Here is a 22,781-nt window from a genome sequence, read left to right as displayed (position 1 = left end):
CTCCATCCTGGGAAGATGTTTTTTTGAGGAGCACCTCAGCTCGGAGACGGTTGGCGAAGGTGTGACGGTGAGGATCGTAGGGTTTGTAGCAGCGCTCTTATTTTTGGTTCCGTATGGAAAACAACAGCATGAGAAACGGACTCCGGGAGCTTCAAGAGCTGGCTCCTCCCAGCAAGCAGCCAGCTCCAAATCAAGTCCACCAGTGCCACCTCCAGGACCGGAGATGTAGAAGCAAATCCTGTGGAAGAGCCTCCTCTAAACACCTCGTGGGAAATGCGACCTTTTAGCCTTGTCTGGCTTGACTCGATCCTGCATTTTGAGGGCTTTTGATGCCCTTTGAGCTGTTTGCAAGAGTTTCACAAAATGAGGGGCTGTCAGAACCGGTGAGCGACGTGTTCGGTAACGAGTACCGACGTTGTAATTACTTCTCAAAGACAGAGCCAGCCTTAATCTGGGGTTTTCTGTTCTCTCTTTCCTTATTTTGCACACCGAGAGCTACGGCCTGCTTGCCTCTCCTGCTACGCGCACGCTCCAACTGCTGTTATTAAGTCTTTTTTCCTCAAACGCAGTTACTTTAGCTTTAACTTGCTCTTGCAACCCAAACTGGGAGAATTTTGCAGCGGTGGACTTGGCGCATTGCCTTTAGCTAAGCACATAAATTTAAGACTTATTGGTTTTCCTCCATCAGTCCCAGGCAGGGCACTTCCATGCAATAAAAATGCACTTTTGGTTAACGAATTCAATTCACCAACCTGAAATATAGCAGAAACCACTTCACCAAGATGCCAGTTCCCGCTGTTAGCCTTTTCTCCAGACTTCACACACCTAAATGTCACAAAGTCTGGCTTAGGTCAGCAAAGAATGAGGGCTTCCTACGCAAAACCCTTCTACACCCCACCCTGAAGCATCATTTAGAATCGCTGAGCTCTTCCAGGATCCAAAAGCAGAGAATTTCTTATTTTTGGCAAAGATGATCTGCTGTTTCTCGAAGGTGCTGTCCTAAAAGCAAGATTTGGGTGACCCGCAGTGAAGTTTCCTGGGCTTTCTTAGGAAATCCTTAATATTTTCAGGAGATGTGGCACAGGATGGAGCTCTGGTCTTATAATGAGAGAGTTTTCATGGAGGAGCAGAAAGCAGTGGGGTAAAACTCACCTCGTGCTGGATCTCAGGGTAACACAAGAGGAAACAATAAAAGAGCCAGACAGTAAAAAAAATTTATTAAAAAATTGCACATATATTAAAACAGTACGTAGAAAAATAGTGTTGATATAATACAAAGATACAGAGGAGCAGAAAAGCAAGAGAAAGGCACCGTTTCTCTCCACGGGCACCAGTTCACATTAACGGAGACCTGACTGAACTGCTACTTCCATCCAGCCTGGGAGCCCGTGAAGAGTTTCTTCGAGTACAGGAGGAATGGCAAATGTGGGAAGTTGTTCCCTGCCACAGCCACACACCTGCTATTCACATTTCTCAGGACAGCACCAGCAGGGGTGATGGGTTACAGCTGATTTCCCCCCCCCGCAGCAGCTCAGGGACTTCAGCCCAGGGCAGTGAGGTTGGAACAGGACCATCTTGAAGCCTTCTTCCAGTCCAAACCATTTCCAGGACGCGGTCAGAGATATTCCCATTCTGTGACAGTTTCTGCCTGGGCACAATACTGATATCTCTTTGACAAAACACTGTAATTTAAGATGCTCCTCCTCCTCTGCTAAAAAAGTGCAAGTGCCCTTAGAAAAGGGTTTGAAGAGTTAAAAAGGAAATGGAGTATCTCTTGCCAGTTAACACGACACGCTACATTAATACTTTTCCTAATACAATCTTGCGTCTCCTACCTTAATGCTATGCACTGATAAAGACGAAGCAAAAATGTAGTGCACAAGAGTTTGAGATGACAAAAACGTTTTGCAGAAGCAAGGGAACTGCATAGTAGCAGACAGAAAACCTGAAAAAGCTCCAGGAGCAGCAGCTATGACAAAATGCCTCCTGCAGGCTTGAGGAATGAACCCTGGTCTTGTCAGTTCCCCAAAATATCCACCAGGGCACCAAGGTGTGCGGTATTCTCTGCACGAGACCTGGAGGCGCCCTGTCTGCCGGCCTCAGGGCTGCCTGGTGCAGATCCAGTGCCGCTCGCCGCTGCTGCGCGCGCTGGTGACTCTTTGGTTGTTCAAGAAAGCAAAATCCTCGCCTCCTCCGATGGGAAACCTGCAGGGGAGGCAGCGGGGTGAGCATCCTGCATGCTTCCTGCCCCCTCACCCCAAAAACCCACGTGCAGGGCAGGGCGGACTCACAATGAGCTGTCAAATTCGGTGCCATCGTCCCATTCCCAGCGCTGCCTCGGGTTCTGGCGGCTCAGCCCGATCCAGTGGTCGTGAGAACCTTTATAGCGCATCATGAAGTCCTGGGAGCAGAGGGGGAGCAGGGTTGAAAAGGGGGCTCACCAACACCCCCAGAGCTCTGCCCCCCACCCAAAACAAAAAAAAGGCTCACCAGCTCCTCCCTGGACTGGATCACGGCCAGGCTGGCGTTGCGCGCGTGGCAGTCAGCCCGGCTCAAGGTTTGGTTCTTTTCCCCGTCGGAGAAGTAGAAACATTTCCCCTTGAACCCGATCCACGAAGGGGGGCAGGAATACGCACGTTGAGAGAGCCCTAAGGACAAAGAAATCCAGAGGTTTGCAGGAGCAAAGAAGGGGCAGCAGCAGGGTTGGATACAGGCACCGAGCCCCCTTTTTTTTTCCCCCCTACCTGCAGCTGGGGCTGCAGGGATGAGCCCCGAAACCACCTGGGAGCGCACACCGATAATGGAAATCAAAACCAGGAACTCTATTAGACTGATGGCGACGAACACGTATAGCTTCCAGGCCGCAACTCTTCTAGCCTTGCACTTGGTAAGAAGACCTGCAACGAAAAGAAGGGGGGAAGTGAGGGGTCCCAGCGCCGTGCAGACCCCTGGCAGCAGGGCTGAGAGAGGCCAGGCCCTCCCCACACCCTGGGGGTGCCGCTGGTGGTAGGGGGACGTTTGGACCTCCACGGAATGTCAGGGAATGGAAGGAACCTTGGAAGATCCTCTAGGCCACTCCAACAAAAAGCCACACACTCCGCCCAAAAAGCCTCTTTCACCAACCATCCCAAGGCCTTGAAGCTTTTCTTCGTTCCCACGGCTCCCTTCCCTCTGGGACACCAGGGAGCTACTCCACCACCCGACCTCCTGCTCACATGCCCTGATGCTCCTAGGTCTCTTTTGCGAGAGCTGCTGGGTGGCAAACGAAGTGTAAAAGAAGTATTCAAGAGGATTCTGCTGAATTTTGGGAGTTTAATTAAGGTGGAAAGTCAGCATGGGTTTGGGGGAAAAAACAAAGATTTCAGCTCAACACCAGCTCAGTAAAACTATTTAACATGCTTTTAGTAACCCTAAAACCAGCAACTTTCAGCTGAGACTTGGGGTTCCAGCTCAAACCACCACGAGACCCAAAACCTCCCAGATTTAACCCGCAACAGTGACATCGGAGCCTGAGGCAGGTGGTGGAAATCACCCCAAATCCTGATGAAAAGAATAATAAATGAAAATATAAAATAAATAAATAAAATAAATAAAATTAAATTAAATTAAAATGAGGTGAGGCAGACCCATGAGCTACAGACCCACTGCAGCGCAGAGCAAAGGAAGGGAGTAGTGGGCACAGCTCCAAGCGCTCACCTGCCTGCAGTGCTGTGAGAACGCGCGTAGGGAGGTAGAAAAAAGACAAAAAAAAAACAAATAAATTTTTCACTGTACCGCTCCACAAAGACAGCAACCACGGTAGAAGGAAGAACCTCGCAGGTGGGTGGCAATCAGCAGCCAGCAAGGGCAGCACAACGGGCACACCTGCCTCAGAGCACTTACTCTCCATCACAGAATCGTTGTCCTCGTTGTTGTGCTCCTCCTCCACAGGCAGCGTCACAACCATATGTCAGGAGCCTCCCCTCTGTAGCCTCCAAGGGCCAAAATCTCCACGGGTCCTCTGAGGGCAGCTTGTGGCTGGGAAAGTAGCAGCCAGGGGCAGGCAACAAGGGGTGCTGCAGAGGAGGAAGGACCTGGAAGGAAGGGAGAAAGTCAGAAGAGACAGAAAAATGACAATAAAAACATGTGGGAAGGTGATGCTGCGGTGAGAAGGTAACGGAAGGAAGCTGGGAGAAAACCGGCAGCAGCCTGGGAAACAGGGGAGGGCTTGGCCGCCTCCAACACCCCGATCCCGGTATCAATCTCGATCCCAATCTCATCAATAATCCCAATTTCAGCTACCCCAAAGGGGCCCGGCACCGCCCCCAGGCCGCCGCCGCGATCGCGCCCGCCTCGCCCCCCGGCCGTCACCGTCGCGCACCGGGCCTCCGGCCCCACCCCGAGCCCATTCACGGCCCAAACCCCAACCGCAGCCCTAATTCCATCCCAAACCCGTTCCCGACCCCAGCCCTAATCCCAATGACCAACCTTTATCACAGCCGTAACCCCAAAACGCTGCCCCTCAGCTTGTAGGGCGCAGCCACAGACGCAGCTCCCGGTTCCTCCCCAGCCGCGGGCCCTGCATCTCCCCGGCCGCACCGGGGCCCGGTCCCGGCAACCACCCCCCAGCCGCGCCGGGGCCGAGGCCGGCCGGCAGAGCCCCCACCCCGAGCCCATTCACGGCCCAAACCCCAGCCCCGGCCCCGGCCCCGGCCCCAACCCCAGCCCCGGCCCAAACCCCAACCGCAGCCCTAATTCCACCCCAAACCCATTCCCGACCCCAGCTCTAATCCCAATGACCAACCTTAATCGCAGCCCCAATCCCAAAACGCTGCCCCCCAGGTTGTAGGGCGCAGCCACAAACGCAGCTCCCGGCTCCCCCCCGGGCCGCGGGCCCGGCATCTCCCCGGCCGCACCGGGGCCCGGTCCCGGCAACCCCCCCAGCCGCGCCGGGGCCGAGGCCGGCCGGCAGAGCCCCCACCCCGAGCCCATTCACGGCCCAAACCCCAGCAGCGGCCCCAGCCCCAACCCAAACCCACTCCCGACCCCAGCCCTAATCCCAATGCCAACCTTAATCGCAGCCCCAATCCCAAAACGCTGCCCTCCAGGTTGTACGGTGGAGCCGCAAATGCAGCTCAGCATCCGCACCTCATACACCGAGGAACATTTATACGTGGGTGGGGCTTATAAGGAGGCTCCTCCCACACCGGCTCCTTAGAAGAGCCCTTCCAAAAAATGTGGAACCCCCCCCCCAGCAACGCTGCCCCCGAACCCGAACTCACCGTGTGCCGCCGGGCCCTGCCGCGACCCCGGCCCCTGCCGCCATTCCGGGCCCTGCCGCCATCCCGTGCCCGCGGAGGTCCCGCTGGTCCCGCTGCCTCCATCGCGGCGCAGAGCAGAGGAAGGGAGCGCTGAAAGCAGCTCCAAGCGCTCCCCCGCGTGCAGCGCTGCAAAAACTCGCGCAAAAAGGTAGAAGAAAGGACAAAAAAAGGCAAAAAATGGCCAAAAAAAGCGAATTTTTCCCTGTCCCGCAACACAACGACAGCAGCCAGGGGAGGAGGAAGAACCTCGCAGCGGGAGCCAATCAGCAGCCGGCAAGGGCGGGACAACGGAGGCACGAGCCAATCAGCGGCCGGAACGAAACCCGCCACCTCTGAGGGGAGGTCCCGGCCGCCATTTTGTGAAAGGCATTTTTGGGACTTTTTTTTTGTTTTCCCCATTTTTTTTCCATTAAATCCCAACCCAAACGTATTCCCCCCCGCACCTCTCCTCCTTATAACAACAAAACCTGTTAATTTTGGTCTGAAGCCAGTGATAATCGCACATTAATTGCTCAAATAAACGACAGTGGGGAAAACAGGGAAGGGAAGGGGAGAAATGGCAAATTCCTGTGAAAAAAAAATGATTTTAAACAATTTCATTTAAAACTCAGTTCTGTAATCAGGTAGCTGCAGGCGGTATTCAAGCAAATTCTGCTGAAATTAGGAAATTATGACAACAGTATTCAAGAGAATTCTGCTGAAATTTGGGAGTTTAATCAGGGTGGAAAGTCAGCATGGGTTTGGGGGAAAAAACAAAGATTTCAGCTCGTTAAACTATTAACATGCTTTTAATAACCCTAAAACCAGCAACTTTCAGCTGAGACTGGGGGTTCCGGCTCAAACCGCCACGAGACCCAAAACCTCCCAGATTTAACCCGCAACAGAGACATCGGAGCCTGAGGCAGGTGGTGGAAATCACCCCAAATCCTGAAGAAAAGATAAAAGTACCATAAAATGAATATAAAAATAAAATAAAAGTAAACAAAGTAGAAAAAATAGAAGTAAAAATAATAATAGAAATAAAATCTAGTAGACCCATGAGCTACAGGCAGTGGAAATCACCCCAAATCCTCAAGAAAAAAATAAAAATAATTGAAAATAAATGAAAATAAATAATAAAAATGAATAAAATGATTAAAATTGAATAAAAATGAATAAAAACATAAATAAACATAAATAAATATAAAATGAGGCGAGGCAGACCCATGAGCTACAGGCAGTGGAAATCACCCCAAATCCTGAAGAAAAAAAAATAAAAATAATTGAAAATAAATGAAAATAAATAATAAAAATGAATAAAATGATTAAAATTGAATAAAAATGAAGAAACATAAACATAAATAAACAAATAAAAGTAAAATGAGGTGAGGCAGACTCATGAGCTATGGGCGGTGGAAATCACCCCAGACCCTGAAGAAAAAAATAAAATAAATGAATAAAAAGGAATAAAAATGAATGAATAAAAATGAAATGAGGTGAGGCAGACCCGTGAGCTACAGATGGTGGGAATCACCCCAAACCCTGACGGAAACAAAACCCAAATCATAACAATAACATGAGGCGAGGGGCGGCGAGGGGCGTCTCCGTTCCTCCTGGAAGCACCCGAAGGGTTTCGGGGGGACCCCGTCGCCGCCTCGTCAGGCCCTGGGGGGCAGTTTGATGGTGGAGAGCAGCACGCAGAAGTAGGGGAAGACCCTCTCGCCGCTGAAGGAGGCCACGCGGAAGGTGAAGACGCAGCAGCGGGTGCCCAGGGCGTAAAAGGAGACCTGCCCCACCTCGTAGTCCAAGTAGACCCCGATCTCCCCGCTGCGGAGTGGGACGAAGGTGTTGGAGGGCGCCGTGAGGGCCACGCAGAGCTCGTCGTACTTCTGCAAGCCCCAGATCTCGGCGTTGGGCTTGAAGAGGATCCGACCTTCCCTCCGCACCGATTCCCGAGCCACCCCCACGGTCCAGAAGCACCCGCTCGCCTCCACCTCCCAGTAGTGGCGACTCGAGGTGAAGCCCTGGCTGCCTGAGTTTCCTGGGCTTTCTTGGGAAATCCTTAGTATTTTCAGGAGATGTGGCACAGGATGGAGCTGTGGTCTTATAATGAGAGAGTTTTCATGGAGGAGCAGAAAGCAGTGGGGTAAAACTCACCTCGTGCTGGATCTCAGGGTAATGCCAGAGGAAACAATAAAAGTCAGAGCCAGACTTAGCAAAGATATTTTATTAGTAAATTGCACATAAATTAAAACATTTATTTAAAACATAAATCACAAAATTAAAACATAAATTAAAACGCGTAGAAAAGTAGCGTTGATAAAATACAAAGATACAGAGGAGCAGAAAAGCAAGAGAAAGGCACCGTTTCTCTCCACGAGCATCATTTGAAATTAACGTGGACCCGACTGAACTGCTACTGCCATCCAGCCTGGGAGCCCATGAAGAGTTTGTTCGAGTACAGGAGGAATTGCAACTGTGGGAAGTTGTTCCTTGGCACAGCCATACCCCTGCTATTCACATTCCTCAGGATAGCACCAGCAGGGGTGATGGGTTACAGCTGATTTCCCCTCCCGCAGCAGCTCAGGGACTTCAGCCCAGGGCAGTGAGGTTGGAACAGGACCATCTTGAAGCCTTCTTCCAGCCCAAACCATTTTTTGAGATATTCCCATCCACCCTGTGATAGTTTCTGCCTGGGCACAACACTGATATCTCTTTGGCAAAACACTGTATTTTAAAATGCTCCTCCTCCTCTGCTAAAAAAGTGCAAGTGCCCTTAGAAAAGGGTTTGAAGAGCTAAAAATGGAGTTTTCCTACAACCTTGCCTCTGCTATCTACCTTAATGCTATGCACTGATAAAGACGGAGCAAAAACGTAGTACACACGAGTTTGAGATGACAAAAATGTTTTGCAGAACCAAGGGAACTGCGTAGTGGGAAGCAGAAAACCTGAAAGAGCTCCAGAAGCAGCAGCAATGACAAAACACCACCTGCAGGCCTGAGGAATTATGGTTTTACCATGCTGGACAGCTAAACCCCACAACTGCTCTCTTTAGATAAGGAGGGGGAGAAGTAAAGCAAACAACAACTCATGGGTTGAGATAAGGATAATTTAATTAAAGCGAAATAATAATAATAAAGATTATTATGAACTAAACAATTTAACTAAGGGGAAATAAAAAGGGAAAGGGGAAAAGGGAAAAATAAAAAGAAGGGAGGAAAACAAACAAAATAAATTAAGGCTATATGGAAGTGCAGAGGAAAGAAATTACTAATTCCCACAAATGAGCGATGATTGACCATGTCCTTGAAGCAAGGCCTCAACGCACGCAGCCGGTGTTCGAGATGAGGACCAACATTTTCCCAACGAGAGCCCACCCCTCCTCTCCTCTTCCTGCTTCCACCTTTTATTGCTGAATGTGACATCACACGGTACGGAATATCCCTTTGGTTGGTTTAGGTCAGCTGCCCTGGTGATGTTTCCCTCCTCACTTTTTGCCCACCCCCTAGGAGGGTTAGAGAGAGTCCCGATGCTGTGCCAGCACTGCTCAGCAGCAGACACAACACTGGTGTGATACCACTGCTGTTCTAGCTCCAAGTACAGAGTACGGCACTGTATGGGCTGCTGCAGGGAAAGTTAACATCCCAGCCAGACCCAGTACAGAAATGAACCCTGGGTCTTGTTCTGCTGCGTCAGTTCCCCAAAACATCCACCAGGGCACCAAGGTGTGAGGGATTTTCTGCACGAGACCTGGAGGCGCCCTGTCTGCCGGCCTCAGGGCTGCCTGGTGCAGATCCAGTGCCGCTCGCCGCTGCTGCGCGCGCTGGTGACTCTTTGGTTGTTCAAGAAAGCAAAATCCTCGCCTCCTCCGATGGGAAACCTGCAGGGGAGGCAGTGGGGTGAGCATCCTGCATGCTTCCTGCCCCCTCACCCCAAAAACCCACGTGCAGGGCAGGGCGGACTCACAATGAGCTGTCAAATTCGGTGCCATCGTCCCATTCCCAGCGCTGCCTCGGGTTCTGGCGGCTCAGCCCGATCCAGTGGTCGTGAGAACCTTTATAGCGCAGCACGAACTCCTGGGAGCAGAGGGGGAGCAGGGTTGAAAAGGGGGCTCACCAACACCCCCAGAGCTCTGCCCCCCACCCAAAATAAAAAAGGAGAAAAGCCCCAGCCTCACCAGCTCCTCCCTGGACTGGATCACGGCCAGGCTGGCGTTGCGCGCGTGGCAGTCAGCCCGGCTCAAGGTCTGGTTCTTTTCCCCGTCGGAGAAGTAGAAACATTTCCCCTCGAACCCGATCCACGAAGGGGGGCAGGAACATGGACGTTGAGAGAGCCCTAAGGACAAAGAAATCCAGGGGTTTGCAGGAGCAAAGAAGGGGCAGCAGCAGGGTTGGATACAGGCACCGAGCCCCCCTTTTTTTTTTCCCCCTACCTGCAGCTGGGGCTGCAGGGATGAGCCCCGAAACCATCTGGGAGCACACACTGATAATGGAAATCACAACCAGGAACTCTATTAGACTGATGGCGACGAATGCGTATAGCTTCCAGGCCGCAACTCTTCTAGCCTTGCACTTGGTAAGAAGACCTGCAACGAAAAGAAGGGGGGAAGTGAGGGGTCCCAGCGCCGTGCAGACCCCTGGCAGCAGGGCTGAGAGGCCAGGCCCTCCCCACACCCTGGTGGTAGGGGGACGGTTGGACCTCCACGGAACGTCAGGGAATGGAAGGAACCTTGGAAGATCATCTAGGCCAATCTCTGATGGAGCAGGAGCACCTAAATCAACGGGCTTCTTGCCCCTCTACACGTGCCCTCATTTAAATTTCAGTAAGTTTCTCCCCAGCCCGCTGAGGTCTCTCTCGCTGGGTGGCAGCGCAGCCTTCTGGCCTGTCAGGGCAGTGCTGCGAGGAACAACGTTGAGTTTTGCAATAGAAGGTGTTTTTTGAAGCCAAGAATGCCACTCATCTCGCATCCTCAGAAGTGATCGTGTGCTACGGAAGTGGGTATCGCGTTCAGCAAAGAAGGGGAAGGGCCCCCAGGCCCTAAAGGAGGAGGATAGCTAAGAGAAACAGAATGAGCAGTACGAGATTAATAGGAAGGAAGATCACAAGGGCCCTCTAGCCAAAAAAGGAAGTGGTTAAAAGAAAAAAAAAAAACAACAAAACAAAACAAAGGAGAAATTAAGGGTAGGTCAAATACATGTAAAATTGTACAGATAAGAGTACAGAAGAGCATCGAGGAGGTTCTGAACATGTAGTACTCTGCCAATATGTCAAAAGGGGAGAAATGAGGAGTCAGGTAACACAGAATAGAAGGTCGCAAGAAACTTTTACTCTGAGCACCTGCTTGCAGGACGCCTGCCATTGTAATCAAAACTCCAAAAAATTCCGAAATTCGACGCTGTCTCATTAACCACATCTTTCACCAACCATCCCAAGGCCTTGAAGCTTTTCTTTGTTCCCACGGCTCCCTTCCCTCTGGGACACCAGGGAGCTACTCCACCACCCGACCTCCTGCTCACATGCCCTGATGCTCCTAGGTCTCTCTTGCGAGAGCTGCTGGGTGGCAAACGAAGTGTAAAAGAAGTATTCAAGAGGATTCTGCTGAAATTTGGGAGTTTAATTAGGGTGGAAAGGCAGCATGGGTTTGGGGGAAAAAACAAAGATTTCAGCTCGTTAAACTATTTAACATGCTTTTAGTAACCCTAAAACCAGCAACTTTCAGCTGAGACTTGGGGTTCCAGCTCAAACCACTACGAGACCCAAAACCTCCCAGATTTAACCCGCAACAGTGACATCGGAGCCTGAGGCAGGTGGTGGAAATCACCCCAAATCCTGAGTAAAAGAATAATAAATGAAAATATAAAATAAATAAATAAAATAAATAAAATTAAATTAAATTAAAATGAGGTGAGGCAGACCCATGAGCTACAGACCCACTGCAGCGCAGAGCAAAGGAAGGGAGTGGTGGGCACAGCTCCAAGCGCTCACCTGCCTGCAGTGCTGTGAGAACGCGTGTAGGGCGGTAGAAAAAAGACAAAAAAAAAAAAAAGTAAATTTTTCACTGTACCGCTCCACAAAGACAGCAACCACGGTAGTAGAAAGAACCACAAAGGCAGGAAGCAGTCAGCATTCGGCAAGGGCAGGAAAACGAGCACGGAAAACTGGACAACATCAGAGTCCCCTGCCTCGTAACACTTACTCTCCCTCACAGAATCGTTGTCCTCATTGTGCTTCTCCTCCACAGACAACGCCAGAGCCATATCTCAGGAGCCTCCCCTCAGCGGCCTCCAAGGGCCAAAATTTCCACTGGTCCTCTGAGGGCAGCTTGTGGCTGGGAAAGTAGCAGCCAGGGGCAGGCAACAAGGGGTCCTGCAGAGGAGGAAGGACCTGGAAGGAAGGGAGAAAGTCAGAAGAGACAGAAAAATGACAATAAAAACATGTGGGGAAATGACGCCATGGTGAGAAAGTAACGGTAGGAAGCTGGGAGAAAGCTGGAAGCAGCCTGGGAAGCTGGGGAGGGCTTGGCCGCCTCCAGCACCCCGATCCCGGTATCAATCTCGATCCCAATCTCATCGTTAATCCCAATTTCAGCTACCCCAAAGGGGCCGTACCGCGGCCGCCGCCGCCCCGCGGCCGCCGCCGCCCCGCGGCCGCCGCCCCGCGCCGGGGCCCGAGGGCAGCCGGCGCAGCCCCCACCCCGAGCCCATTCACGGCCCAAATCCCAGCCCCGGCCCAAACCCCAACCGCAGCCCTAATTCCATCCCAAACCCGTTCCCGACCCCAGCCCTAATCCCAATGACCAACCTTTATCACAGCCGTAAACCCAAAACGCTGCCCCCCAGCTTGCAGGGCGCAGCCACAGACGCAGCTCCCGGTTCCTCCCCGGCCACGGGCCCGGCATCTCCCCGGCCGCACCGGGGCCCGGTCCCGGCAACCCCCCCAGCCGCACCAGGGCCGAGGCCGGCCGGCAGAGCCCCCACCCCGAGCCCATTCACGGCCCAAACCCCAGCCCCGGCCCCAACCCCAGCCCCGGCCCAAACCCCAGCCCCGGCCCTAATTCCATCCCAAACCCACTCCCGACCCCAGCTCTAATCCCAATGCCAACCTCAATCGCAGCCCCAATCCCAAAACGCTGCCCCCCAGGTTGTAAGGCCGCAGCCACAGACGCAGCTCCCGGCTTCAGCTTTTGGAATATGCAGAAACAAACACGCGATTTGGGCGGGGTAAGCGGGGCCCTCCCCCCAATCCGCCCCGCCCCTTGCAAGAGCCCTTCAGGGGGCTACACAAAATGTGGACCCCCCCCCCCCAGGCAACGCTCCCCCCGAACCCGAACTCACCGTGTGCCGCCGGCCCCTGCCGCGACCCCGGCCCCGCGGAGGTCCCGCTGGTCCCGCTGCCTCCATCGCGGCGCAGAGCAGAGGAAGGGAGCGGTGACAGCAGCTCCAAGCGCTCCCCCGCGTGCAGCGCTGCGAGAACGCGCGTAAGAAGGTAGAAAAAAGGACAAAAAAAAGCCAAAAAAATGGCCAAAAAAAGCGAGTTTTTCCCTGTCCCGCTCCATAACGACAGCAACCAGGGGAGGAGGGAGAACCTCGCAGGCGGGAGAGGCGGGAGCCAATCAGCAGCCGGCAAGGGCGGGACAACGGAGGCACGAGCCAATCAGCGGCCGGAACGAAACCCGCCACCTCTGAGGCAGCTGTGAGGGGAGGTCCCGGCCGCCATTTTGTGAAAGGCATTTTAGGGACTTTTTTTTTTTTTTTTCCCCATTTTTTTTCTATTAAATCCCAACCCAAACGTATTACCCCCCCAGTACACCTCCTCCTCCTCTGCTATAAAAGTGCAAATGCCCTTAGAAAAGGGTTTGAAGAGCTAAAAAGGAAATGGAGTACCTGTTGTCAGTTACACGACACGCTACGTTGCTACTTTTCCTAATACAACCTTGCCTCTGCTATCTACCTTAATGCTAGGCATTGATAAAGAAAAAGCAAAAACGTAGTGCAGAAGAGTTTGAGATGACAAAAACGTTTTGCAGAACCAAGGGAACTGCATAGTGGCAGGCAGAAAACCTGAAAAGGCTCCAGAAGCAGCAGCTATGACAGAACACCACCTGCAGGCCTGAGGAATGAACCCTGGTCTTGTCAGTTCCCCAAAATATCAGCCAGGGCACCAAGGTGTGAGGTATTCTCTGCAAGAGACCTGGAGGCGCCCTGTCTGCCGGCCTCAGGGCTGCCTGGTGCAGATCCAGACAAGACAAAAGCTCAGAAACTTTGAAGGAAACTCAGGAGGGGAATTCAGCTGAAAACTGCAGGATAGGAACTGAAGTTACTACTTGAACTTGCAACCCAACAGCTGATAATTTCTCACGGCAGCAGGGTCATATGTGGCAATGACTCATTCACGACTCATTTCACAATAAAATGAAATATCAGAGCACCACAGAAGTCACAAAGCTGACAATCAAACCATGCCTGAGCGTGCACAGGATTCACCCTAAGGAGACATCAAGATGCAGCTTCTATGGGGGGAAAAAAAAGGTCAAATGGCATGGGATTCGAGTTTTTCCCAATTTTTGGCAAGTTAAATCAGCAGTTTTCAAGCTTGCTCGGCTGGGAAAAGCTTTCCAGTTCCTTGTGAGCATGTGGAAACGGTGCAAGGATGGACTTCCAAGGATTTCCTGGAATCTTTTGCTTTGGGAATCTTTTTGCTTTGGGGATCTTTTTGCTTTTAGGGTCTCCTGCAGGTGAAACACGGGACATTTGCATGGCTAACTCCATCCTGGGAAGATGTTTTTTTGAGGAGCACCTCAGCTCGGAGACGGTTGGCGAAGGTGTGACGGTGAGGATCGTAGAGTTTGTAGCAGCGCTCTTATTTTTGGTTCCGTATGGAAAACAACAGCATGAGAAACGGACTCCGGGAGCTTCAAGAGCTGGCTCCTCCCAGCAAGCTCCAAATCAAGTCCACCAGTGCCACCTCCAGGACCGGAGATGTAGAAGCAAATCCCGTGGAAGAGCCTCCTCTAAACACCTCGTAAATAACGCGACCTTTCAGCCTTGTCTGGCTTGACTCGATCCTGCATTTTGAGGGCTTTTGATGCCCTTTGAGCTTTTTGCAAGAGTTTCACAAGATGAGGGGCTGGCAGAACCGGTGAGCGACGTGTTCGGTAACGAGTACCGACGTTGTAATTACTTCTCAAAGACAGAGCCAGCCTTAATCTGGGGTTTTCTGTTCTCTCTTTCCTTATTTTGCACACTGAGACCTACGGCCTGCTTGCCTCTCCTGCTACGCGCACGCTCCAACTGTTGTCATTAAGTCTTTTTTCCTCAAACGCAGTTACTTTAGCTTTAACTTGCTCTAGCAACCCAAACTGGGAGAATTTTGCAGCAGTGGACTTGCCGCATTGCCTTTAGCTATGCACATAAATTCAAGTATTGTTGGTTTTCCTCCATCAGGCAGAGGCAGGGCACTTCCATGCAATAAAAATGCACTTTTGGTTAACTAATTCAATTCACCAACCTGAAATATAGCAGAAACCACTTCACCAAGATGCCAGTTCCTGCTGTTAGCCTTTTCTCCAGACTTCACACACCTAAATGTCACAAAGTCTGGCTTAGGTCAGCAAAGAACGAGGGCTTCCTACACAAAACCCTTCCGCACCCCACCCTGAAGCATCATTTAGAATTGCTGAGCTCTTCCAGGATCCAAAAGCAGAGAATTTCTTATTTTTTGGCAAAGATGATCTGCTGTTTCTCGAAGGTGCTGTCCTAAAAGCAAGATTTGGGTGACCCGCAGTGAAGTTTCCTGGGCTTTCTTAGGAAATCCTTAGTATTTTCAGGAGATGTGGCACAGGATGGAGCTCTGGTCTTATAATGAGAGAGTTTTCATGGAGGAGCAGAAAGCAGTGGGGTAAAACTCACCTCGTGCTGGATCTCAGGGTAACGCAAGACGAAACAATAAAAGAACCAGACTTAGGAAAAATATTTTATTGAGAAATTGCACATATATTAAAACAGCACATAGAAAAATAGTGTTGATATAATACAAAGATACAGAGGAGCAGAAAAGCAAGAGAAAGGCACCATTTCTCTCCACGGGCACCAGTTCACATTAACGGATACCTGACTCAACTGCTACTGCCATCCAGCCTGGGAGCCCGTGAAGAGTTTCTTCGAGTACAGGAGGAATTGTAACTGTGGGAAGTTGTTCCCTGCCACAGCCACACACCTGCTGTTCACATTTCTCAGGATAGCACCAGCAGGGGTGATGGGTTACAGCTGATTTCCACCCCCTGCAGCAGCTCAGGGACTTCAGCCCAGGGCAGTGAGGTTGGAACAGGACCATCTTGAAGCCTTCTTCCAGCCCAAACCATTTTTTGAGATATTCCCATCCATTCTGTGATAGTTTCTGCCTGGGCACAATACTGATACCTCTTTGGAAAAACACTGTAATTTAAAATGCTCCTCCTCCTCTGCTAAAAAAGTGCAAGTGCCCTTAGAAAAGGGTTTGAAGAGTTAAAAAGGAAATGGAGTATATGTTGTCAGTTACACGACATGCTACGTTGCTACTTTTCCTAATACAACCTTGCGTCTGCCACCCTAATGCTATGCACTGATAAAGACGAAGCAAAAATGTAGTGCACAAGAGTTTGAGATGACAAAAACGTTTTGCAGAAGCAAGGGAACTGCATAGTAGCAGACAGAAAACCTGAAAAAGCTCCAGGAGCAGCAGCTATGACAAAACACCACCTGCAGGCCTGAGGAATGAACCCTGGTCTTGTCAGTTCCCCAAAATATCTGACAGGGCACCAAGGTGTGCGGTATTCTCTGCACGAGACCTGGAGGCGCCCTGTCTGCCGGCCTCAGGGCTGCCTGGTGCAGATCCAGTGCCGCTCGCCGCTGCTGCGCGCGCTGGTGACTCTTTGGTTGTTCAAGAAAGCAAAATCCTCGCCTCCTCCGATGGGAAACCTGCAGGGGAGGCAGTGGGGTGAGCATCCTGCATGCTTCCTGCCCCCTCACCCCAAAAACCCATGTGTAGGGCACGGCGGACTCACAATGAGCTGTTAAATTCGGTGCCATCGTCCCATTCCCAGCGCTGCCTCGGGTTCTGGCGGCTCAGCCCGATCCAGTGGTCGTGAGAACCTTTATAGCGCATCATGAAGTCCTGGGAGCAGAGGGGGAGCGGGGTTGAAAAGGGGGCTCACCAACACCCCCAGAGCTCTGCCCCCCACCCAAAACAATAAAAAGGCTCACCAGCTCCTCCCTGGACTGGATCACGGCCAGGCTGGCGTTGCGCGCGTGGCAGTCAGCCCGGCTCAAGGTTTGGTTCTTTTCCCCGTCGGAGAAGTAGAAACATTTCCCCTTGAACCCGATCCACGAAGGGGGGCAGGAACACGCACGTTGAGAGAGCCCTAAGGACAAAGAAATCCAGAGGTTTGCAGGAGCAAAGAAGGGGCAGCAGCAGGGTTGGATACAGGCACCGAGCCCCCTTTTTTTTTCCCCCCTACCTGCAGCTGGGGCTGCAGGGATGAGCCCCGAAACCACCTGGGAGCGCACACTGATAATGGAAATCAAAACCAGGAACTCTATTAGACTGATGGCGACGAACACGTATAGCTTCCAGGCCGCAACTCTTCTAGCCTTGCACTTGGTAAGAAGACCTGCAACAAGAAGAAGGGGGGGAAGTGAGGGGTCCCAGTGCCGTGCAGACCCCTGGCAGCAGGGCTGAGAGAGGCCAGGCCCTCCCCACACCCTGGGGGTGCCGCTGGTGGTAGGGGGACGTTTGGACCTCCACGGAATGTCAGGGAATGGAAGGAACCTTGGAAGATCCTCTAGGCCACTCCAACAAAAAGCCACACACTCCGCCCAAAAAGCCTCTTTTACCAACCATCCCAAGGCCTTGAAGCTTTTCTTCGTTCCCACGGCTCCCTTCCCTCTGGGACACGAAGGAGCTACTCCACCACCCGACCTCCTGCTTACACGCCCTGATGCTCCTCAGTCTCTCTTGCGAGAGCTGCTGGGTGGCAAAGGAAGTGCCAAAATCCTCCTTTAACTTGTGACCGGGTGCTGCAGCTGCAGCAGCTCCAAGGCCCCAACCTCGACTACTGACCTCCACCTCGGAGGCCTTTTCCAGCCTCGGTGGCTCTCTGACTCCCCACAGATCTGTCGCCCTCCAAACAGGGAAGGATCCTTACCCAAAACCCACTGCTTCACGCCTGCCTCAGAGCGGGTACTCTCCGTCACAGAATCGTTATCCTCATTGTTGTGCTCCTCCACAGGCAGCGCCGCAGCCATATCTCAGGAGCCTCCCCAGGCCAAAATCTCCACAGGTCCTCTGAGGGCAGCTTGTGGCTGGGAAAGCAGCAGCCAGGGGCAGGCAACAAGGGGTGCTGCAGAGGAGGAAGGACCTGGAAGGAAGGGAGAAAGTCAGAAAAGACAGAAAAATGACAACAGAAACATGTGGGAAGGTGACGCTGCGGTGAGAAGGTAACAGTAAGAAGCTGGGAGAAAGCTGGAAGCAGCCTGGGAAACAAGGGAGGGCTTGGCCGCCTCCAGCACCCCGATCCCGGTATCAATCTCGATCCCAATCTCATCAATAATCCCAATTTCAGCTACCCCAAAGGGGCCCGGCACCGCCCCCCGGCCGTCGCCGTCGCGCACCGGGCCTCCGGCCCCACCCCGAGCCCATTCACGGCCCAAACCCCAACCGCAGCCCTAATTCTATCCCAAACCCGTTCCCGACCCCAGCCCTAATCCCAATGACCAACCTTTATCACAGCCGTAAGCCCAAAACGCTGCCCACCAGGTTGTAGGGCGCAGCCACAGACGCAGCTCCCGGCTCCCCCCCGGGCCGCGGGCCCGGCAACCCCCCGGCCGTGCCGGGGACGAGGCTGGACGGAGCAGCCCCCACCCCGAGCCCATTCACGGCCCAAACCCCAGCCCCGGCCCCAGCCCTAATCCCAATGCCAACCTTAATCGCAGCCCCAATCCCAAAACGCTGCCCACCAGGTTGTAGGCCGCAGCCACAGACACAGCTCCCGGCTTCAGCTTCCATGCGCAAGTGGGCGGGGTGAGCGGAGCGAGCATGGCCCTCCCCCCAATACGTCACGTCCCTTGCAAGAGCCCTTCAAAGGGCCACACAAAATGTGGACCCCCCACAGCAACGCTCCCCCTGAACCCGAACTCACCGTGTGCCCCCGGCCCCTGCCGCGACCCCGGCCCCACTGCCTTAATCGCGGCGCAGAGCAGAGGAAGGGAGCGCTGAAAGCAGCTCACCCGTGTGCAGCACTGCGAAAACGCGCGTAAGAAGGTAGAAAAAAGGCCAAAAAAAGGAAAAAAGTGGCCAAAAAAAGCCAATTTTTCCTTGTCTCGCAACACAACGACAGCAACCGGGGAGGAGGGAGAACCTCGCAGCAGGAGCCAATCAGCAGCCAGCAAGAGCAGGACAACGGAGGCACGAGCCAATCAGCGGCCGGAACGAAACCCGCCACCTCTGAGGCAGCTGTGAGGGGAGATCACCCCAAATCCACAAGAAAAAATAAAATGACGTAAAAAGTAAAATACATATAAAAATAGAAGTAAAAAAATAAAAGTAAAAATAATAATAAGAAATAAAATAAGATCTAGCAGACCCACGAGCTACAGGCAGTGGAAATCCCCCCAAATCCTCAAGAAATACTACTACTACTACAATGAGGTGAGGGAGACTCACGAGCCACAAGTGGTGGAAAAAATAAAATAGTTAATGAAATCAGGAGAGGCAGACATGTGCCTACGGGCAGTGGAAATCATCCCAAACCCTGAAGAAAAAATAAACATGCATAAAAATAAATAAAAATAAAATGAGGTGAGGGAGTCCCATCAGCTACAGACCTGTCACGGCGCAGATTAGAGGAAGGGAACGCTGAAAGCAGCTCCAAGCGCTCACCCGCCTGCAGTGCTGCGAGAACGCGTGTAGGGCAGTAGAAAAAAGCCAAAAATGACAAAAAAAGCCAATTTTTCCTTGTCCCTCTCCATAACGACAGCAACCACGGTAGGAGGAAGAACCTCAAAGTCGGGTGGCAATCAGCAGCCGGCAAGGGCAGGAAAATGAGCACGGATAATTGGACAACAACAGGCACGCCTGCCTCAGAGCACTTACTCTCCCTCACAGAATCCTTGTCCTCAGTCCTCTTCTCCTCCACAGGCAGCGCCACAACAATATCTCAGGAGCCTCCCCAGGCCAAAATCTCCAAATGTCCTCTGAGGGCAGCTTGTGGCTGGGAATGCAGCAGCCAGGGGCAGGCAACAAGGGGTGCTGCAGAGGAGGAAGGACCTGGAAGGAATGGAGAAAGTCAGAAGAGACAGAAAAATGACAATAAAAACATGTGGGGAAATGACGCCGCGGTGAGAACGTAACAGTAAGAAGCTAGGAGAAAACCGGCAGCAGCCTGGGAAACAGGGGAGGGCTTGGCCGCCTCCAACACCCCGATCCCGGTATCAATCTCGATCCCAATCTCATCAATAATCCCAATTTCAGCTACCCCAAAGGGGCCCGGCACCGCCCGCCGGCCGCTGCCGCGCCCGTGCCCTGCCCACCGCCGCGCCTGCGCACCCCGGCCCCCGGCCCAAACCCCAACCGCAGCCCTAATTCCATCCCAAACCCATTCTCGACCCCAGCCCTAATCCCAATGACTAACCTTAATCGCAGCCACAATCCCAAAACGCTGCCCACCAGGTTGTAGGTCGCAGCCACAGACGCAGCTCCCGGCTCCCACCAGGCCGCGGGCCCGGCAACCCCCTGGCCGTGCCGGGGACGAGGCTGGACGGAGCAGCCCCCACCCCGAGCCCATTCACGGCCCAAACCCCAGCCCCGGCCCCAGCCCTAATCCCAATGCCAACCTTAATCGCAGCCCCAATCCCAAAACGCTGCCCACCAGGTTGTAGGCCGCAGCCACAGACACCGCGCGGCTTCAGCTTCCAATACAGACCATGCGCAAGTGGGCGGGGTGAGCGGGGCCCTCCCCCCAATACGTCACGTCCCTTGCAAGAGCCCTTCAAAGGGCCACACAAAATGTGGACCCCCCACAGCAACGCTCCCCCTGAACCCGAACTCACCGTGTGCCCCCGGCCCCTGCCGCGACCCCGGCCCCACTGCCTTAATCGCGGCGCAGAGCAGAGGAAGGGAGCGCTGAAAGCAGCTCACCCGTGTGCAGCACTGCGAAAACGCGCGTAAGAAGGTAGAAAAAAGGCCAAAAAAAGGAAAAAAGTGGCCAAAAAAAGCCAATTTTTCCTTGTCTCGCAACACAACGACAGCAACCGGGGAGGAGGGAGAACCTCGCAGCAGGAGCCAATCAGCAGCCAGCAAGAGCAGGACAACGGAGGCACGAGCCAATCAGCGGCCGGAACGAAACCCGCCACCTCTGAGGCAGCTGTGAGGGGAGATCACCCCAAATCCACAAGAAAAAATAAAATGACGTAAAAAGTAAAATACACATAAAAATAGAAGTAAAAAAATAAAAGTAAAAATAATATTAAAAAATAAAATAAGAACTAGCAGATCCACGAGCTACAGGCAGTGGAAATCACCCCAATTCCTCAAGAAATACTACTACTACTACAATGAGGTGAGGGAGACTCACGAGCCACAAGTGGTGGAAAAAATAAAATAGTTAATGAAATGAGGAGAGGCAGACATGTGCCTACGGGCAGTGGAAATCATCCCAAACCCTGAAGAAAAAATAAACATGCATAAAAATAAATAAAAATAAAATGAGGTGAGGCAGTCCCGTCAGCTACAGACCCGTCACGGCGCAGATTAGAGGAAGGGAGCGCTGAAAGCAGCTCCAAGCGCTCACCCGCCTGCAGTGCTGCAAGAACGCGTGTAGGACAGTAGAAAAAAGCCAAAAATGACAAAAAAAAGCCAATTTTTCCTTGTCCCTCTCCATAACGACAGCAACCATGGTAGAAGAAAGAACCTCGCAGGTGGGTGGCAATCAGCAGCCAGCAAGGGCAGCACAACGGGCACACCTGCCTCAGAGCACTTACAATCCCTCACAGAATCGTTGTCCTCATTCCTCTTCTCCTCCACAGGCAGCGCCACAACGATATCTCAGGAGCCTCCCCAGGCCAAAATCTCCAAATGTCCTCTGAGGGCAGCTTGTGGCTGGGAATGCAGGAGCCAGGGGCAGGCAACAAGGGGTGCTGCAGAGGAGGAAATACCTGGAAAGAAGGGAGAAAGTTAGAAAAGGCAGAAAAGTGACGACAGAAACATGTAGGGAGATGACGCCGCGGTGAGAAGGTAACGGTAAGAAGCTGGGAGAAAACCGGCAGCAGCCTGGGAAACAGGGGAGGGCTTGGCCGCCTCCAGCACCCCGATCCCGGTATCAATCTCGATCCCAATCTCATCAATAATCCCAATTTCAGCTACCCCAAAGGGGCCCCGCCACCCCGCGGCCGCGCCGGAGTCCGGCGCCACCGCCCCGCGGCCGCACCAGGAACCGGCTCCACCGCCCGGCGGCCGCGCCACCACCCCGCCGCCCCAAACCCACTCCCAACCCCAGCCCTAATCCCAACGACCAACCATAATCGCAGCCCTAACTCCAAAACGCTGCCCGCCAGCTTGTAGGGCACAGCCACAGACGCAGCCCGGCATCCACTTACATACGGGGAAAAAACTTCCGAACAAACGCAGGGGCAGCGGGGCTAAGCGGGGGCTCCTCCCAGCCCCGCTCCTTACAAGAGCCCATCAAAGGGCCGCACAAAACGTGGACCCCCCCAGCAAAGCTCCCCCCGAACCCGAACTCACCGTGTGCCACCGGGCCCTGCCGCGACCCCGGCCCCGCGGAGGTCCCGCTGGTCCCGCTGCCTCCATCACGCCGCAGAGCAGAGGAAGGGAGCGCTGAAAGCAGCTCACCCACGTGCGGCGCGGCGAGAACGCGTGTAAGAAGGTAGAAAAAAGGCTAAAAAAAAAGGCAAAAAATGGCCAAAAACAGCGAAATTTTCCCCGTCCCGCAACACAACCACAGCAACCAGGGCACAATAGAAAATGTCGCTGCCACGTACAACTAATCAGCCGGCAGCCAATCAGCAGCCGGCAAGGGCGGGACAACGGAGGCAGCCAGCCAATCAGCGGCCGGAACAAAACCCGCCTCCTCTGAGGCAGCTGTGAGGGGAGGTCTCGGCCGCCATTTTGTGAAAGGCATTTTAGGGACTTTTTTTTTTTTTCCCCATTTTTTTTCCATTAAATCCCAACCCAAACGTATTACCCCCCCAGTACACCTCCTCCTCCTCTGCTAAAAAAGTGCAAGTGCCCTTAGAAAAGGGTTTGAAGAGCTAAAAAGGAAATGGAGTATCTGTTGTCAGTTACATTACACCCTATGTTGCTATGTTTCCTAATCAAACCTTGCCTCTACTATCTACCTTAATGCTATGCACTGATAAAGACGAAGCAAAAATGTAGTGCAGAAGAGTTTGAGATGACAAAAACGTTTTGCAGAACCAAGGGAACTGCGTAGTGGCAGGCAGAAAACCTGAA

General features: G+C 52.8%; 2 protein-coding genes across 13 annotated transcripts; both read right to left on the bottom strand.

The window, feature by feature from the left end:
• Window positions 1-1,200: 1,200 nt before the first annotated feature.
• On the bottom strand, window positions 1,201-18,334 carry LOC113845379 (C-type lectin domain family 2 member D). 6 transcript variants are annotated; one of them, XM_072025005.1, is made up of 6 exons: window positions 18,237-18,334; window positions 3,883-4,073; window positions 2,745-2,897; window positions 2,491-2,648; window positions 2,292-2,401; window positions 1,201-2,205 (listed from the first exon to the last, which is right to left on the bottom strand). In XM_072025005.1, exons 2-6 carry the CDS (start codon window positions 3,944-3,946, stop codon window positions 2,100-2,102), a joined length of 591 nt encoding a protein of 196 aa, XP_071881106.1. In that variant the 5' UTR covers window positions 3,947-4,073; window positions 18,237-18,334; the 3' UTR covers window positions 1,201-2,099. The 6 variants fall into 6 exon arrangements, with proteins under 6 accessions (XP_071881106.1, XP_071881109.1, XP_071881108.1 ...); XM_072025008.1 differs by lacking the exon at window positions 18,237-18,334 and adding an exon at window positions 12,614-12,878; XM_072025007.1 differs by lacking the exon at window positions 18,237-18,334 and adding an exon at window positions 12,382-12,442.
• LOC139998917 (C-type lectin domain family 2 member D-like) lies at window positions 7,492-22,325 on the bottom strand. Of its 7 annotated transcripts, none has more exons than XM_072024977.1 (8): window positions 22,053-22,325; window positions 21,293-21,466; window positions 19,407-19,580; window positions 11,476-11,663; window positions 9,712-9,864; window positions 9,457-9,614; window positions 9,246-9,355; window positions 7,492-9,159 (listed from the first exon to the last, which is right to left on the bottom strand). In XM_072024977.1, exons 4-8 carry the CDS (start codon window positions 11,534-11,536, stop codon window positions 9,054-9,056), a joined length of 588 nt encoding a protein of 195 aa, XP_071881078.1. In that variant the 5' UTR covers window positions 11,537-11,663; window positions 19,407-19,580; window positions 21,293-21,466; window positions 22,053-22,325; the 3' UTR covers window positions 7,492-9,053. The 7 variants fall into 7 exon arrangements, with proteins under 7 accessions (XP_071881078.1, XP_071881072.1, XP_071881073.1 ...); XM_072024971.1 differs by lacking the exons at window positions 7,492-9,159; window positions 9,246-9,355; window positions 9,457-9,614; window positions 9,712-9,864; window positions 11,476-11,663 and adding exons at window positions 15,239-16,234; window positions 16,321-16,430; window positions 16,520-16,677; window positions 16,774-16,926; window positions 17,461-17,673 and having other exon boundaries at window positions 22,053-22,321; XM_072024972.1 differs by lacking the exons at window positions 7,492-9,159; window positions 9,246-9,355; window positions 9,457-9,614; ... (1 more) ...; window positions 11,476-11,663; window positions 19,407-19,580 and adding exons at window positions 15,239-16,234; window positions 16,321-16,430; window positions 16,520-16,677; window positions 16,774-16,926; window positions 17,461-17,673 and having other exon boundaries at window positions 22,053-22,322.
• Window positions 22,326-22,781: the final 456 nt, after the last annotated feature.

Source organism: Anas platyrhynchos, chromosome 17 (assembly GCF_047663525.1).
Source record: "Anas platyrhynchos isolate ZD024472 breed Pekin duck chromosome 17, IASCAAS_PekinDuck_T2T, whole genome shotgun sequence".
NCBI lineage: Eukaryota > Metazoa > Chordata > Aves > Anseriformes > Anatidae > Anas > Anas platyrhynchos.
Note: the sequence above shows the minus strand (reverse complement) of the source record. Positions and strands in the feature narration are given on the sequence as shown.

Bases quoted from the DNA above. Each gene is read 5' to 3' on its own strand.
- LOC113845379 (XM_072025005.1), bottom strand. From the start codon at position 3,946: ATGGTTGTGACGCTGCCTGTGGAGGAGGAGCACAACAACGAGGACAAC. The intron at 2,649-2,744 runs GTAGGGGGGAAA...CTTTGTCCTTAG, and splicing joins CCCTGCAGCCCCAGCTGCAG to GGCTCTCTCAACGTGCGTAT. The intron at 2,402-2,490 runs GTGAGCCTTTTT...CTCTGCTCCCAG, and splicing joins TCCAGTCCAGGGAGGAGCTG to GACTTCATGATGCGCTATAA.
- LOC139998917 (XM_072024972.1), bottom strand. From the start codon at position 17,560: ATGGCTGCGGCGCTGCCTGTGGAGGAGCACAACAATGAGGATAACGAT. The intron at 16,431-16,519 runs GTGAGCCTTTTT...CTCTGCTCCCAG, and splicing joins TCCAGTCCAGGGAGGAGCTG to GACTTCATGATGCGCTATAA. The intron at 16,235-16,320 runs GTGAGTCCGCCG...CCTCCCCTGCAG, and splicing joins ACCGAATTTAACAGCTCATT to GTTTCCCATCGGAGGAGGCG.